At 54.1% G+C, this 16,453-nt stretch overlaps 1 protein-coding gene across 3 annotated transcripts in view; it reads right to left on the bottom strand.

Annotated features, from left to right (window-relative positions):
• Positions 1-16,453, bottom strand: part of Lrp1 (LDL receptor related protein 1) — an 83,907-nt gene that overhangs the window by 22,490 nt on the left and 44,964 nt on the right. For all 3 annotated transcript variants that reach the window (XM_021204244.2, XM_029542320.1, XM_029542321.1), the window contains exons 25-44: positions 15,564-15,768; positions 15,228-15,392; positions 14,525-14,769; positions 14,242-14,373; positions 13,548-13,775; positions 13,114-13,288; positions 12,940-13,034; positions 12,461-12,610; positions 11,929-12,069; positions 11,494-11,628; positions 9,749-9,880; positions 9,364-9,498; positions 9,053-9,182; positions 8,817-8,943; positions 7,532-7,683; positions 7,157-7,281; positions 6,483-6,860; positions 3,881-4,070; positions 594-798; positions 119-311 (exon numbers count right to left, since the gene is read on the bottom strand). In XM_021204244.2, the coding sequence (XP_021059903.1) occupies positions 119-311; positions 594-798; positions 3,881-4,070; positions 6,483-6,860; positions 7,157-7,281; positions 7,532-7,683; positions 8,817-8,943; positions 9,053-9,182; positions 9,364-9,498; positions 9,749-9,880; positions 11,494-11,628; positions 11,929-12,069; positions 12,461-12,610; positions 12,940-13,034; positions 13,114-13,288; positions 13,548-13,775; positions 14,242-14,373; positions 14,525-14,769; positions 15,228-15,392; positions 15,564-15,768 (3,438 nt within the window). The remainder of the gene's footprint in view (positions 1-118; positions 312-593; positions 799-3,880; positions 4,071-6,482; positions 6,861-7,156; positions 7,282-7,531; positions 7,684-8,816; positions 8,944-9,052; positions 9,183-9,363; positions 9,499-9,748; positions 9,881-11,493; positions 11,629-11,928; positions 12,070-12,460; positions 12,611-12,939; positions 13,035-13,113; positions 13,289-13,547; positions 13,776-14,241; positions 14,374-14,524; positions 14,770-15,227; positions 15,393-15,563; positions 15,769-16,453) is intronic.

Genomic DNA, 16,453 nt, shown 5'->3' with positions numbered 1-16,453 from the left:
GAGAGGCAGGACTGTCATGTGCACACGTGTGCAGGCACAGGGAACAGGAGAGGCAGGACTGTCATGTGCACACGTGTGCAGGCAGAGATCAGGAGATGCCGGTGGTAGCCCCACTCACAGCTGTTGGTGTCGTTGGCCACTGCGATGATGCCCATGGGTTGCTGGGGGATGTCCACCCGAAGCAGCTTCATGTCGCTGCCCACGTACTTGTTGGCCCGCTGCACAGCCCGCCGCACCCAGTCTGTCCAGAAAATGTGCTCTCCGTATACCGCCAACCCAAAGGGGTGGACAGGCTCCGACTTTAAGATCACCTGATGAGACAGAAAGACCAGTGTCTCCGCATTCAAGCCTCTCCTCAGCCTTACCACCACAGTGAGGGCAGGCAACGGGGACGTGGGAAGTCACAGACTGTCTGGGAAGCACTTGGGTGCATCTCGTCTTCTCCCTTGTCTAAGCAATGTCAGAACCACGCAGGGCAAAGGCTACCCATGGTTAAGAACTCAGATGGGACCGCTCACTGTGTCCTGGGTCTCCCTATCTGGTGCTGTCCTGACCTGGTTTCCCCCCACCTCCCCACCCACCCCTACACTCACATAGCGGTGGGAGCCGTCGTACTCGCAGCGCTCGATCTTGTCCAAGGTGGCATCTGAGAAGTACAGCTTCTCGGCCCGGTGGTCGATGGCCAACCCATTGGGCGTGCGGATGTCCTTCTCAATGAGGGTCAGGACGTTGGCTCCGGATAGGGCTGCCCGCATGATGCTTGGGTGGAGCTCGTTCCAATTGGTCCAGAACATCAGGCTGATGGGCAAAGGGATCAGGAACCTAAAGGGTCGGCCTTGGAGGGCACAGGCTGACCTCAGAGTCAACTAGAACCCAGGATGAGCCTCACAACCTGAGAGCCACGGAAGCCAACATAGCCTCGGTGCCTGAGAATGGCCCACCCAGGGCACTCGGTGACTGCACTACGTGGCTAGGTCTGATGGCATGTGTGCCCCACAGGCACTCACTGCAGTATGGGAAAGGACCATCTGCATTTGCTGAGACTGGAGGCTGTGTGGCTGAGCGAGTCAGCTCCCACCCCACCCCCAGTCCTGGCTCCACCACTTTCCAGCCAGGTAGGTTGGGGGAAAAAAGTAGTAGATTGCCTACTTTAGGCAACTTGCTTGACCACTCTGACTTAGTTTTCACTTATTTAGTGGAGGATAATTTTGCTGTGGAGGTTGTAAAACCTAAGTAGCATGTATTCATCTCAGTGAGAGTTTTCCATGTATTTGTGGCTAACTGCTTTCTCTGTACCAAAGCTGGCTCTTTCACAAACTCCCCAGGAAACTCTTGCTAAGTGTTGACTATTTCCTTGGGCACACATGGGTTGTACCCTCAAAAATAGTTTTCTGGGGCTGGAGAGATGACTTAGAGGTTAAGAGCATTGGCTGCTCTTCCAAAGGTCCTGAGTTCAATTGCCAGCAGCCACATGGTGTCTCATAGCCATCTATAATGAGATCTGATGCCCTCTTCTGGCCTGCAGGCACACGTGCAGGCCGGACACTGTATACATAATAAATAAATCTTAAAAAAAAAAAAAAAAGTTTTCAGCCTCTTGTGGTGGCGCACACCTTTAATCCCAGCACTCGGGAGGCAGAGGCAGGTGGATTTCTGAGTTTGAGGCCAGCCTGGTCTACAAAGTGAGTTCCAGGACAGCCAGGGCTACACAGAGAAACCCTGTATCAAAAAACCAAAAAAAAAAAGTTTACAACATAAAGACATGTGAACTTAAGGCCAAGCCATGCCCTGCTGTTTATGTGGTGGTGGTAAGGGCCTGGGTGGGGGTGGAGAGGATCAAGCATAGCGCAGCGGCAGCAGGGTCGCCCTCAGACAGCTTGATTCATTCGCTTGACCTGGGGGTGGTGAACCCTTTGCGCATGTTCCTTTGAGATGCACGGAAGAAAACAGAAACTGTTTCAGAACAGACCGTTCACGGTGCCTCAGCCCCTCCCTTCTCTGACCTGACTGATGAACTTGTAACTTTGTCTGTTTACCCTTTCACTCTCTTCTCTCTCCAGGATCTCCAGCCTAGGCTGGCCTGGAGGTTCTTTATCTTCTGATCCTCCTGCCTCCGCTTTCCAAGGGCTGGCCATACACGAGCCAGGCTAACAGTCTGCCAGATGAGCTACATTCCAGCTCGGCCACAGCATAACGCTTGCCTCCCTCTTAGACGCCCTGTAGACCCATTCCTCAGGGACAGGACTGGCCTGTTGTTGTTTATGAGACCGAGTTTCCTGTAGCTCTGACTGCCTTGGCACTGTCTCAGTAGACCAGGCTACTCCCCCCCCCCCCGAACTCAGAGATCTGCCTGCTCTGCCTCCCCAAAGCATCACACCACACACAGGTAGGGAGGATTCTTTATGGATGGAGGTGGCGACCCATTCAGCCTGCCCTGGGGCAGCAGCTGTAGCATGCTTCCTCTCTCTCTCCCTCCCTTCTTCAGATAGGGCCTGTTATATCCCAGGCTACCCTTCAACTAGTTACATAACTTAATGACCTCAACTCCCACTGTTCCTACATCCACCTCCCCAATGCAGAGATTATAGGCATGGACCACCTCGCCTGGCCCGAGTGTTGTTTCCTGACTTGTACAGCCTGGCTTTACAGTGACTTCCACACTCTCGGGTCCAGCCTAGACCACACTCATAGTGGAGCACCACACTCACAGTAGAGCACCAAACTGGCTTACATGGGAGGCACCGTGGGTTAAGAGTTTGGCAAAGCTGCTTTGTGGGATGGTGTGATGGGGGAGGGGAGGCTTTCTTGGGGCAGGGGGTCAGCAGCTAGAAACAAGGTGGATTTTCTACCTGTCCAACTATCTGCTTTCCAAGGACACTCATGCTTCAGTGGGGGTCAGGAGGAGTATGGCTGGCTGGCTGAGCTGCTCTCCTGACACACTGGCTCCTTCCAGCCCTCTCCCCACGCCAAGACAATCTCAGACCTCCAGTCACCCCTGAGCTGCCTCCCCGAGGACATTCTCCTAAACTTCCACAGGGCAGGTCTTTGGCAATCATGAAGTCCTCCACCCTCGGCATGTCTTGCCAACCAGTCCACTCTCTGTGCACTTGGGTTGTTTTGAAGCCACTGGCTCTGGGGCTCGAGAGAGAGAACGCTCTCCTGGGCTCAGCCAGGAGGAACTTGGCTGAAACCGAGGATGCCTCTTTTAGAATGGCAGAAGAGTATCATGACAGCTCCTCCCCGGAGACTCTAGGCCCAGGAAGGACAGGCCCCGGGACCAGCCCAGACAGGTGAGGTCACCAAGGCTGTGGCATTGCCTTAGTTTCCTAATGAGGCTGTTTGAAAGCATGCTGATTCCAGCTGAACTGGGGAGGGTAGGTTACTCAGACGTGAGCCAGGATGCTATGTAGAGGGTGCGGCTCACTAGTAACCTGCACATCAAAACGAAGAAAGAAGGGTAGGCCAGCCTCCCTGTCTGCTCAGGCCGGCTGTGCCCAGTGCGGTGGGCAGGCCCGTTGCTCTCCTGCTTTGACCTTTTCTTGCTTTTCCCACTTTGGGGCCTTGTGCTCACAACTGCCTTCGAAATGCCTCTTGGTCACTGTAATAAGACCTCTGCTCACCAAGGGGTTTGAGCCTGCGTAGCCCATATCCTCAGGATCAGTGAACCTTCGCTGAAGCTTTGAGTCCCACAGACGTATCACTCTGGGTGATGAATGCCAGTCCCAAAGCCAGAGGCGTTTCCCACGGCCCTCAACCTTCCCTTCAGCACCCAGAGAGGTGATGATCTCACTGAGGCCACACAGCAAGAAATGGTGGGCCCTACCCTTCCTATTCCTGCTCCCGTATGACACAGCTCCCACAACCAGGCCCAGCAGCTTACTTCTGACACTCATCCAGCACAAAGGCCCTCGGGTGGTCGTCTCCGGACATGGTGATGACCGTCTCCCTCTCAAAGGCCCCTGGACGAGTCTGGTCCACGGTGTGGCGGGTGATGGTGGATGTCGTGTAGCTTGTCCAGTACAGCGTGTCCCAGCCACGGTGATAGGCCAGGCCTTCCACAGAGCCCACATCTGTGAAGAGACAGGAACAGCTGTGGGTTGAGAAGGGCCAACGAGTGGAAGCAGAGGGACGACCTAGGTGCTAAGGGCGTGACTGGCTCCACTGGGAATTGTGGGAACTGGGAGTTCCTCCGAGGGCTCTTTGGTCAGACTTGCCAGGGCCCCAGGGCCCCTCACAGAGGCATGTCGCACCACCTGTGTCATGACCCATGACACCTCCTTCTTCTTCCTTTGTGCCCCGACCCTGGCCTATGTGTGATCACAGTCTTCAGAAGTAGAGTTCTGTTTATTCATGTGTATGTAAGGGGAGATTCCGGCTAACTGAATTCTACTATTCCTCTGGGGCCTGACTGGAAAGCTTCCTGCTTGCAGAGGCCTTGAATTAGAATTTTTTTTTTTTTTTTTTTTTTTTGCAGGGGGGAGGTTGGGGGTGTCCGAGACAGGGTTTCTCTGTATGGCCCTGGCTGTCCTGTGTCCTGAAACTTACTCTGTAGACCAGGCTGGCCTCAAACTTAAGAAATCCACCTGCCTCTGCCTCCTGAGTGCTGGTATTAAAGGCGTGCGCCACCACGCCCAGATGAGCAGAGCTGAACAGTGCTGTGAGCAACAGCCAGGGGAGGCTCTGGGGCTCCCTGGGGCACATCTATGTGACTGCCAGAGGCTGAGCACACTGTAGGAAGGACAGTGTGAAGGGAGAGGCTGGGTCTCAGTCTCTCCTGATGGAGGAAAGATTGAAAGTATCCAGTTTAGCTGCTGGGGATGGACCCAAGGTCCTGCACATGCTAAGCACGAACTCCATCAGCCCTTGGAAGCTCCAGTTTTAGACACAGACAGGTCGTTGTAGAGAAAGTGTGCCAGGAGACAGAAGGACAGAAGGACAAGTCTGTTTTTTCCTATGTGGTACCTAGTCATCACCTGGCTGGTCTGAATGGACCTGCTGTATGAAGAGGAACAAAGGAGGAATGAGAATAGACCTTGGGTAGCACAGTGCTCACCTAGCATGCACAAAGTTCTGGGTTCAAGTCCTACCACCACATAAAAAAAGGGTATGGTGGTGGTGCACACCTATAATTCCAGATGACCCCAGTACTGTGCAGGCAGGAGGAATAGAAGTTCAAATCAAGGTTATGTGTGCCTACAAAAAAAAGTTTCTTAAAGAAGTAAAGGAGTAGAGAAGAAGGGAGTAGGGGAGAGATGGCTCAGTGGTCAAGAGCACTGACTGCTCTCCCAGAGGTCCTGAGTTTAATTCCCAGAAACCACATGGTGGCTCACAGCCATCTAGAATGAGACCTGATGCCCTCTTCTGGTGTGTCTGAAGAGAGTGACATCATACTCACATACATAAAATAAATAAATCTTAAGTGCTCCAGGAAGAAGTGGGGCTGGAGCAAGAAGGAGAATGAAGATGAGGAATAGGAAGAGGAAGATGAGAAGGAGGAGGAGGAGAAGAAGAAGAAGAGAGGGAGAAAGAAGAAATGAGGAGGAGGAGGGGGAGGAGGAGGGGGGAAGAGGAGGAAGGTTAAAAGGGGGGAGAAAGAGGAGGAAGGAAGAGGAAGAGGAGGAAGAGGGGGAGGAAGAAGAGGAGGAGGAGGAGGAGGAGGAGGAGGAGGAGGAGGAGGGGGAGGAGGAGGGGGGAGGAGGAGGAGGGGGGGGGAGGAGGAGGAGGAGGAGGAGAAGAAGAAGAAGAAGAAGAAGAAGAAGAAGAAGAAGAAGAAGAAGAAGAAGAAGAAGAAGAAGAAGAAGAAGAAGAAAGAGGAGGAGGGGGAGAAGAAGAGGAGGAGGAAGAGGAAGAAGAAAGGAGGGAGGGGGAGGAGGAGGCGGCAGCGGCAGCGGTGGCGGCAACGGAGCAGCAGCAAGGGTAAAGGGTTAAAGGCAGTGCTGGGAGCTGAGACTCTTTCACAGCTCTGGCAGGGCCATGGCTGCCAGGCTCAGCTTTTGTGTGCGCGCCCCTGAGACCCTGACTCCTGAGGTCAGGGTAAGAAGCTCACTGGATCTGCTGACTCCCGAGGGGAGTGTTGCGCGTGGGCCCGTGTCTGCTGCCTGTGCTTGTATCTCGGGGTGGAACAAAACCGGTGCATGGAAGGAAGAGGCCTTCTGGGTCCACGTAAAGGAAAATGTGCCGGTTACCACAACGGCAGCAGATCTGGCCAGCCCCGTAGGTCAGGGGTCCTCAACCTTCCTGGTACCTTAACCCTCTAATACAGTTAGTTCCTCGTGCTGTGGTGACTTAACTGTACATTTTTTCCTGCTGCTGCTTCATAACTCTAATTTTGCTGCTGCTGTTATGAATTATAATATATTTCTGATATGGGGAACCCTGCCTTGGGACCACCCGGCACGTGGGTTTGGTTGGTGCCCATGTGTCTACACACTGACAACCCCCGCATCCCTCCACTGTTTATTGGGAAGATTGACTTGGCTCACTCTCCACGATGGTGGTCCTGCCCGAGCCATCATCATTGATCTGCTGGATGTTCCCAAAGTGGATGTCACTGAAGAAGATGCGGTTAGGGGTCCCTGGGGAGGTGCCCGCTCGGTAGTCAAAGGCCAGGGCGATGACATTTTTCATGTGCTCGGGGTCTTCAAAGGGCTGCACTGGTGCGTTGAGGTTACGCTCATCCGACAGGTGGATACTCTTGAGAATGGTCCTCTCTGAGTAGAGCAGGTAGCCGGCATACTCTCGGCACGAGGCCCCGTCTTCTGCCAGCATCCCGTGGGCACAGGCACAGGCTCGCTGACCGCCACCCCGATACAAGCAGAGCTGCTGGCACCCGCCGTTGGCTACCGCGCACACGTTGGTACCTGGGGGCAGAGAGCATCGGAGGGTAGAGCATCAGAAGGTAGTATGGTGTACAGCATAAAGAGAGGCTCTCTGGTCTCTGTCCTCGGATCAGTTGGAAATTTCAGCTGATCCCTGCTTAGCCATAGCGTCTAATATCAAGATCAATCCTGCTCAGTCCCCCCTCCCTGCCCCCAGCTCTTGTGAGTCACTGGAAAGTGCCCTGGAGGCTCTGACTGACTTCCTGCCTGGTCCCTCTTCCTCCAAGGCTCGGCTGTCCTTGTTCACCTTTCTGGCCTGGCCCAGAGCCCAGCCTTACCCTTCTGCCTGTCCCTGTTGAAGACCTTGATGTCTTTAAGCTGAACACCAATGCCTGTTCTCAGAGGCACGGAGTCTGTGGCATTGTCTTTGCAGCCACGCTTGATGGAGCCATTGGCATGAGTTCTGGAGAAGGGAAAGACGTGTGTAGGGTATGTCACCAAAAAGCCAGAAAGGAGAAACCCACGGGAGAAGTGGGATCCTCTCACCTGCCGCTCTCCTGGGAGAAGGAGGACTCAGCACCCCCTCACCTGTCACTCCCCTTGGGAGAAGCGGGGCCCAGCCCCCCTCAAGTGCCACTCCCCTTGGGAGAAGCGGGGCCCAGCCCCCCTCACCTGTCACTCCCCCAGGAGAAATGAGACCCAGCCCCTCTCACCTGTCACTCCAGTAGATGAAGTCCTCAAACACAGACACGGAGAACATATCCATGTTATTGCTGGACAGGACTACCTCCCGGTTCTCGCCTGTCTCCAGGTCGATGCGCTCGATCTTGTCCATCCGAGCATCACACCAGTAGAGCTTGCCGCCCTGTAGACAGAAGTACCCGGCTCACCTTGGGGCTCTCTAATTCCTGCTTTCCAGTAGGGATTGGCTCCATGTGTAACCACACTTACTGTGTGGACCTATGTAGTGACATACCCTCACTCCATACTTTTCTTTTTTTAAAGATTTATTTATTTATTATATGTAAGTACACTGTAGCTGTCTTCAGATACTCCAGAAGAGGGACTCAGATCTTGTTACGGATGGTTGTGAGCCACCATGTGGTTGCTGGGACTTGAACTCCAGACCTTCGGAAGAGCAGTCGGGTGCTCTTACCCACTGAGCCATCTCACCAGCCCCACTCCATACTTTTTAATTTGTTTATTATTGCTGCCATCATTTGCAGCATTGGAGACTAAACCCAGGACCAAGCATGTTAGGCAAACACCACTTTAGCATCTTATCTATGTATCTATATATCTATGTATATCTATGTATCTATGTATCTATCTATGTATCTATGTATCTATCTATGTATGTATCTATTTACCTATACCTATCTATCTATTATCTACCAACCTATCATCTAAACTCTATCATCTATCTATCTATCTATCTATCTATCTATCTATCTATCTATCTATCTATCATCTATGCATCTATATATGTATCTATATAAGTATCTATTTATCTATCATCATCTATCAATCTATCATCTACCTATCTATATATCTACCATATATCTATTATGTATCTATCTATCATGTATCTATCATCTATGTACCTATCTATGTATCTATCATGTATCTATATATCTATCATATATCTATGTATCTATGAATGTATCTATCTATTTATTTATGTATTTATCTTAAATTTTTGAGATAAGATCTTACTGGATAGTCCAAGCTGGCCTCAAACTTGAAGTGATCCTCCTGTCTCAGCCTCTTGAGTGTTAAGCATATACTACCACACCTAGCTTTCTCATACTCTACTTCTGCATGACCACCCTCCATCGTCTTAGGGCAGATTACTATTCTTGGTGACGAATGGGTTAGAGGTCGCCACCACCCTCCCTGGCCCACATCTAACCCCGATTGGTTAACCACAGGGAAACTGATAGGGAAAGGCCCAGAGCTAGGGTTATCTCCTCCAACAGCTCCAGGGTGTGTCCATACCTGATAGTCTACTGAGATGCCATTGGGCCAGCTGATGCTGACATTCACCAACACCACTCTCTCCGTGCCATCAAGGCGAGAGCGCTCAATACGTGGGTAATGACCCCACTCAGTCCAGAACAAGTACCTGTGGGTGGGGATGGACATGGGGGTGAGAGCCCATCTCACGCAGAAGCTGGGCCTTGTAAGACTACACTGTGGTCAAGAGATGTAAGCCAGCTTGCCTAGCTCCTTACCCCTTCTCTGGGTGGACAGTGATGGCCCGAGGCTTGTCCAGACCCTGGGAAATGACCACGTAACGGAAAGAGCCATTGAGCCGGGCAACCTCGATGACATCGAAGCCCTGGTCCGTCCAGTAGATGTTGCCTGAGGAGGAAGTCAGTCAGTGGGGTTCAGGGAGATTGGTAGGGAGCCTTGTACCTGGTCCCCTTCCATCCAAATCATCCCTGTAGCTCCCACTGGCTCCTGCCCATACCTTCACAGACTTCACGTCCCAATGGCCTGTGCCTTTCCCCCAAAGCCTGTTTTCCTTCTACTGTTCATTCACCTGCGATCCAGTCCACCGCGATGCCCTCCACACGGCCAATACCGTTGGTCACCACATCCTCTCGCCATGTCTGGTCACGCTTGGCCCTGCTGATGGTGCTTAGGCCCATATCCACCCAATAAATAGTGTCATTTTCTGGAAGCAGAGGGACAGACATGAGAATGCCCCTCAATGCAGAGGCAAGGCAAAGGGTCAAACCATGAGGAGGGTCAGGATAGCACCGAGTCAGGGCTGGGGGTGCCGGGTGCTTTCTTGGAAGTGGGGAGGCAGCAGGAAGGAGTGAGGCAGCTGCTACGGTCGGTACAGGCAGCCCTTCTAGGACTTTAAGGTGTCACCCCAATAAACTACTGGGGCATGCTGACTAATCTCCGGGCCAATAGCTTACCAGCATGGAAGTCGATTCCGACAGCCAATGAGGTTCCGGACACTGGGACCAGGGCATCCGACTTGTCGTTGGGATCTAGTGGGATCCCCCGAATTCCCTCATGTACAGAGTACAGGAGAAAAGAGCCCACACCTGCAACACAAAGACACTTCAAGCATGAGCCTTGCTGACGAAGCTAGGTTCCTGTCACCCTCAAACTGCTTTTCTCGGCTTCCCCTTTGACAGTTTCTTCTACCCATCTCCTGGACCTCTAAACGCTCACACCATGTGTGAGGCCCAGAGCTTGGACAGGAGATGGCACCCGACTGGGTAGGGCTTCTGAGAGCCCCAGCTTTGGGAGACCACCTGCAGAACTACTATTCACCACTAGAGGGCAGAAAGAGACTTACATTTCTTTGTCAGCACCCTGCCCTCCAATTCAACCCCTGTCTTCCTTCCAAGACCCTCAGAGGTCGCAGCAGACAACCAGAGCAGCAAGACTACAAAATCTAGATCCCCAGCTTGGCACTTGGTCTGACCTTAAGTTTCTCATTGTCCCGCCTCTGCTCTATTCCAAATCCTTTCCCAACATAAAGTTCCCAACATCTTGCTTGCCCCTGGGTCAGTCTTATTCCAGTTTTCCTGTTTTTTTGAGAAGGTACCGCTCTCTATGCATCCCAGAATCCTCCCTGACTCCATCCCTTGAATACAATGTGTGCCCCAGTGAACCCCCCCCATTAAGCCTTGGTTGCTTAAACTCTGTGAAAGAAGAGGAGGAGGAGGAGGAGGAAGAGGAGACCACCACCACCAAGTGCAGACACTATAAGTCTCCCGAAATATGCTCAGTGTACTCAGGATTCTGAGGAACCAAACATAAAAACTCAGTATTTCCACATTGCTCGGTCCAGGGTTCCTTTCTGTAACACCCACCCACATCAAAGCAGGAGGTTTCTGGCAGAGCACTTTGGGGAAAAGTGCTGTCCAAGGGCAAGCTTGTAAACCAGCAAGTTCTTGTGAAGTGTCTCCGAGTCTCATCCCTTCCCTGCAAGCCAGCTGAGTAGCCCGGCCTAGGGCCTGCCTCCTCACGCACACACTCCTAATAGTCTCCTAACTGGTCTGACGGCCTTGGTTCCTCCCTCCTCCATTCTGCAAGCCTTCTGCCCCCAGGTTAATCTCCAAACACCACTTTCTAGGCACTCCTGGCTGAGAACCCACAGGTCCCCACCCTAGCTCAAAGCCTTATCACAGACTTCCCACACTGCCCTCAGCAGGGCTCGGCGGCCCCGGAACTGACTGCTCAGCTACATTTCTTGCCTCTTATATAGCATGAGTGTCTGTCTCCAAGGCGCGCATACATAGCTGGGATTTAAGTCAGGGCTCAGGGCATGCTAAGCACACTCTATTGTACCACCAACTTCTCTCTTCAATGTACCAAGTATACCCACTCTATAAACCCAGGGCACAGCACAGGGCACGCCTCTTCTGCCAAGCTGGCCTGCCTGTCAGCGGTGCCTCTCTCACCAAAACCTACTGCACGTCCTGAACAGTCACTAGAGCTTTGTGATCTAGCTTCTCACTATGCTGGCCCCATTTTCTGGCTCGAGCTTTTGTCTGCAGTACCCAGAAGGGGGCACTGGATAAGCATTTAACCCAGAACCCTCCTGGTAGCACATGATGACGACGAACACCATCTTTCTCAAACGCATGATGTAGCAATAGGGTAGAAGGGGTCAAGGCTGGGCAGAGAGGAAATGCCGGGAACTGACCCTCACAGGCCTGCTGTCCGCTCCGGAGGCTGTAACCGGCTGTACACATACAGGAGCGAGTCGTCTCTGACGTTGGCAGGCAGAGCTGGGAGCAGTCTCCGTTGTTGACACTGCAGGGGTTGGTGCCCTCATGCTCTGCGGGAGGACACGGGAGTGGAAAGAAAGGGTGAGCCTTCGTGGGGGACAGGCTTGGGCTGCTCAGAGAGGACGACAGTCACTGGATTCACCTTGGACCTGTCAGGTCACACCCAACCCGACTCTCGGGTCTTAGGTCTCCTTAGATCCTTCGGGCCAGACTGAGTCTACATTTCACACGAGTTGGCGTAAGGTAAAAAGCCCTCCCTCTATCCCCTCACCCCCCGTTCTGGAGGCCGCTCATGGTCACGGCCCTGCAGACCCCCCCTCCGCACACCACATCACGCGCCCACTACATACCTAGCTGGATGGTCTCATCATACACCTTCATATGCATAACCAACGTGGTGCTGTTCCGCAGCACCACGGACCCGGAGCCGTCAGCTTTGTTGCATGTGCCCATCTTCTCTGACACCTGATCTGCCCACCACAGCTTGTCCCCTGGGGCAACAGGAGGGAATAAGACCCTCGGGAAGGCCCTCTCCTCAGCCCTCTTTTTCTTATTTATATTTAATATAGATTTTTTTTAAATTAAGATTTATTTATTATATGTAAGTACACTGTTGTTGTCTTCAGACACACCCGAAGAGGGCATCAGATCCCATTACAGATATGTGAGCCACCATGTGGTTGCTGGGATTTGAACTCAGGACCTCTGGAAGAGCAGCCAGTGTTCTTAACCGCTGAGCCGTCTCTCCAGCCCCCCAGCTCTCTTGCAGAAGTCACGAGGCTTGCGGGGGTGTGGAAAGTGGCCCACGGGATATCCTCCATCACCCGTTTAGCTGTGTCTAGCCTGCTCTACTTCCATCCCTCCTCCCACCCGAGCCCTCACCCATGATGGCCAGGGCAGTGGCCTTGCCCAGCTGGCTCCGCATGGTGTCGATGACCTCCAGCTCGCTCCCATCCAGATTGCAGCGGTTGATCGTGTGGTTCCCAGAGCTGATCCAGTAGAGTTTGCTCTCAGGGAAGTCAATGGCCAACCCTGGAAGACGAGTGGGTGTCAGAGCCATGGAGCCCTCTCTGGTCCTTGGGACAAGGTATAGTGAGAATAGGCACCAAGCTGGAAGCTGGAGGAGGCCTACGGCACCAGAGAGACCCTGGGAGCATCTCCTAACAGAGCCAGGGGCCCGCAGGAGCAAACAGGGCAAGCGCATACCCACAGGGCCCTTCTGGCCACTGAAGCGCATACCCACAGGGCCCTTCTGGCCACTGAAGCGCATACCCACAGGGCCCTTCTGGCCNTACCCACAGGGCCCTTCTGGCCACTGAAGCGCATACCCACAGGGCCCTTCTGGCCACTGAAGCGCATACCCACAGGGCCCTTCTGGCCACTGAAGAGCAGAGTGCGGTTGCTCCCGTCCATGTTGGCCATGCTGATGTTGTCCCCGTCGGTCCAGTAGAGCTTGCTGGGAAAGGAACCAAGAATTGGGTAAGGGTCCTCCCCTCCTCACACGGGTGCCCCCCAGCCCCGGGCCGCAGACTGACCCACGAAGCGGGTGGACGACCAGGCCGTGGGGCTGCTCCAGGCCCTGCACCACTGCATTCTTGAAGGAGCCGTCCAGCCGGGCCACGTTAATCTGCCTCTTGTTGGTGTCGTAACTTGTCCAGAACAGATTTCGGGAGACCCAGTCCACAGCCAGCCCGTGGGCATTGGGCAAGTCTGGGGGCACAGACAGGGAGTCGGTGGTTGGTATTTGCAGGGTATAGGCTCAGGAGAGTGTGCTACCTGGGGAGTGCGGGTCAAGAAGCGGGCTAGAGATAAGGTTTGGGGAGGGAGCATCAGGACCACAGGGGACGCGACTGGTGTGAGCCTTGGGGTGGAGGGACTGCAGGGGATGTGACTGGCGTGAGCCTTGGGGTGGAGGGACCACAGGGGACGTGACTGGTGTGAGCCTTGGGGTGGAGGGCAGGGCCAGAACCTGCAGAGACAACGGTCTCCACGCCGGTGCCGTTGATGAATGCCCGTTTGATGGCTTGGGTCCGTACGTCAGACCAGTAAACTCGCTGCTCTCGGGCATCATAGTCCAGCACCGTGACGTTGTCGATGTCGGGCACCGTGAAGGAGATGATGTAATTGTAGTACGGGGCGTCCAGGTCCACGCCCCGGATCTCCATCTGACGTGCATACAGCAGGAACTTCTTAAACTCTGTGGGACGCAGACAAGTCATTGAAGGCAGTCCCTCGTCTTCAAGTTTCTGGCCGACCTAGGTCACTCCCCTGAATCTCCCTGCGTGCTGTCGGCCTACGACAGTGGTTCTCAACCTTTCTAGTGCTATGACCCTTCCTCATGTTGTAACCCCCAGCCATAAAATTATTTTCGTCTCTATTTCATAACTGTAGTTTTGCTACGGTTATGAACAGTAAGATAACTGATATGCGACCCCCCCCCCGTGAAAGGGTCACTTGACCCCCCCCCAAGGGGTTGAGACCCACAGGTTGAAAACTGTAAAGAGACTGTGTCAGGTCCTGGCAGTGGTGGCTCCTTCCTCCAGCGCTAGCAAGTTTTCAGAGCCCCTCCTTCCAGTCATTCCTTTGCTTGACAGCAGGGACCTCTGACCTCGTCTTCGGCCTCAGTTTACCCGTAGCTGTTGGGGGAGGAGGTGGCCTCCTACCGTAGCAGGTGGCGTTGTCCTTATGAAGCTTCATGAGGTGGGGACAGGCACAAGAGACGGTCCGGTTGTAGTTGATGAGGCACAGGTGGGAACAGGGGCCCCGGCCCCCATTGGCCTCACATGGGTTTGGAGCTGGAGAGAAGAAGCAGGAGCATCTTGGGATGTGTTGATCCCTCCCCGGCCCTCGTCAACACCCCCGTTATCCCAGCACCCTCCCCCATCCCCCACCCAAGGGCTGGTGGCTCCTTCCTCTTCAGATGCCCGACAGGCACAGGCCCCTTACCCATGGGCTGCCGGGAGGGGTGATACACCTGCAGGTCGAAGGGCTGGGTGTTGGTCCTCTGTACCACGGTGACGTTGTGGCCAGTCCACTTGTTGGCCTTAGCCAGTGTATTTGTTCGCCAGTCGGTCCAGTACACCTCTCCACCGTACAGTGTCACGGCAAATGGGTGTGACAGGAACTCGTGTCCCCGAAGCACCTCCATGTGGCCGGAGCCGTCATACCGGGCTGAATAGATGGCATCTGACCTGAGGGTGTAATGGAGGGGACAGTGGGCGTCTCAGCAAGGTGCCCTGCCAGGTGCCCACCTTCCTTCATCCTCACAACTCAACACACCAGGGAACTCCTCTTCCTGAGTCCGGCCTGGGACTGAAGCGAGAACGCAAGGTTGCACGGGTTGGGGGTGGGGATAACCCAAGAAGTTGGGATCCTAGCCTCATGCCCTCCCCAAGGGGATCTGGATTTCCTTCCCAGCGCTACAGTTGGCATTCGGAACGCTGGTGTGAGTTAGGAAAAGGCAACACCAAAGAGCCCTCAGCAGAGGACACAGGGCGTGCGAAGAGCGGAGGGTAGATGGATGACTGCGGGTTCAACCCTGCTCCTCATCCGCCAGTCCTCCTCCCCGCCCCCCCCCCGTCCTCCTTTTGGCCTCATCCTCCTTCACGCGGGTCTCATCCCTCCCCTCCCCTGCCCGGCTGTTGCTGACCTGGCATCAATCCAGAGGATGCGCTTTTCCAGGTAGTCCACAGTGAGCCCGTTGGGCCAGCCCCCAGAGCCTGTCTCCCGGTGGATGGTTCGGCGTCCAGCCCCACTCATGGACGCGGCCTCAATTCGTGGCAGGCTGGCATCCCAGTCTGTCCAAAACAGAATCCTAGGGGGGGAGGGGGGGAGGGAGGGGGGGGGCCAAAGATGGGGTGGTCGCACCACAGAGAAACAAGTCGGGGGAGTCAACAGTACCGAGAAGACAGGCGTCCCTGGCCAGGCTGAACACAGGGCTACGGAGCGGTGTGGGGGTGGGGGATGGGGCAGGCAGAGTCCTCACCCATCCCGAGGGTCCAGCGCGATGGCCCTTGGGTGCTCAATGTCACCCGCCAGCAGAGTGGTTCGGAGGGTTCCATCCAGTTTGGCCACTTCGATCTGGTCCAGGTTGCTCTCCACCCAGTAGATGTTGCCTGCAATCCAGTCTACAGCCAGGCCCTCTGGTGTGGCCAAGCCATACTGAATCACCACCTCAAAGCTGGTCAGGGCTAGGAAGAGAAGGGTGCAGGCGGTTAGAGACTCCTGGGCCGCAGCTTGGTAGAAGCATGGATCTCAGGGTCCCTCAGTGATCCACCTTCACCCTGACACCTCTGCCCAGAGAGCTGCAGGGCCTGTCTCCCACTCTCCTCTCCCAGGCCTCTTTCCCCATGGGAGGTAGGTGGGAAAGGGGGCTCTTGGTGGAGGGGGTGAGGGCAGCCACTTTGTGTATGTACTGTTCTGAGGGGGGTAACCTGGGCAAGGAGGTCAGGGCTGATGGAAACTTCTGGAAACATGTTTGGACACACTATAAGGACGATGGAACGTGCTAGAAACTACCCATAGAATGTCCCGAAGACACTCTGTGCTAATATGTCCGTGTGTCTTATTATTTTAGAAACTGTCATGTGACGACAGCTCAGTTTACTTAGCTATTCTCCTGAGGACGGAGATTTGAGATGTTTCCAAGTTTCTTTTATAATAAACAACAAAAACTCCTCTATTAAAACATGTCTCTTGCTTGCCTCTGTTCAGAGATCCTCCCTGACACACAACTTAAAACTATCTGTCTTGATCACTGCTGTGTCCGGCACAATAGATGCTCAACACTGAGCCGGCGATGGCTCAGGCTACCCTGAGACAGAGGTGGTCCATCCCTACATGGCGTTTTCCTTCTAAGCCCGAAATTCCAAGACT

Source organism: Mus pahari, chromosome 9 (assembly GCF_900095145.1).
Source record: "Mus pahari chromosome 9, PAHARI_EIJ_v1.1, whole genome shotgun sequence".
NCBI lineage: Eukaryota > Metazoa > Chordata > Mammalia > Rodentia > Muridae > Mus > Mus pahari.
Note: the sequence above shows the minus strand (reverse complement) of the source record. Positions and strands in the feature narration are given on the sequence as shown.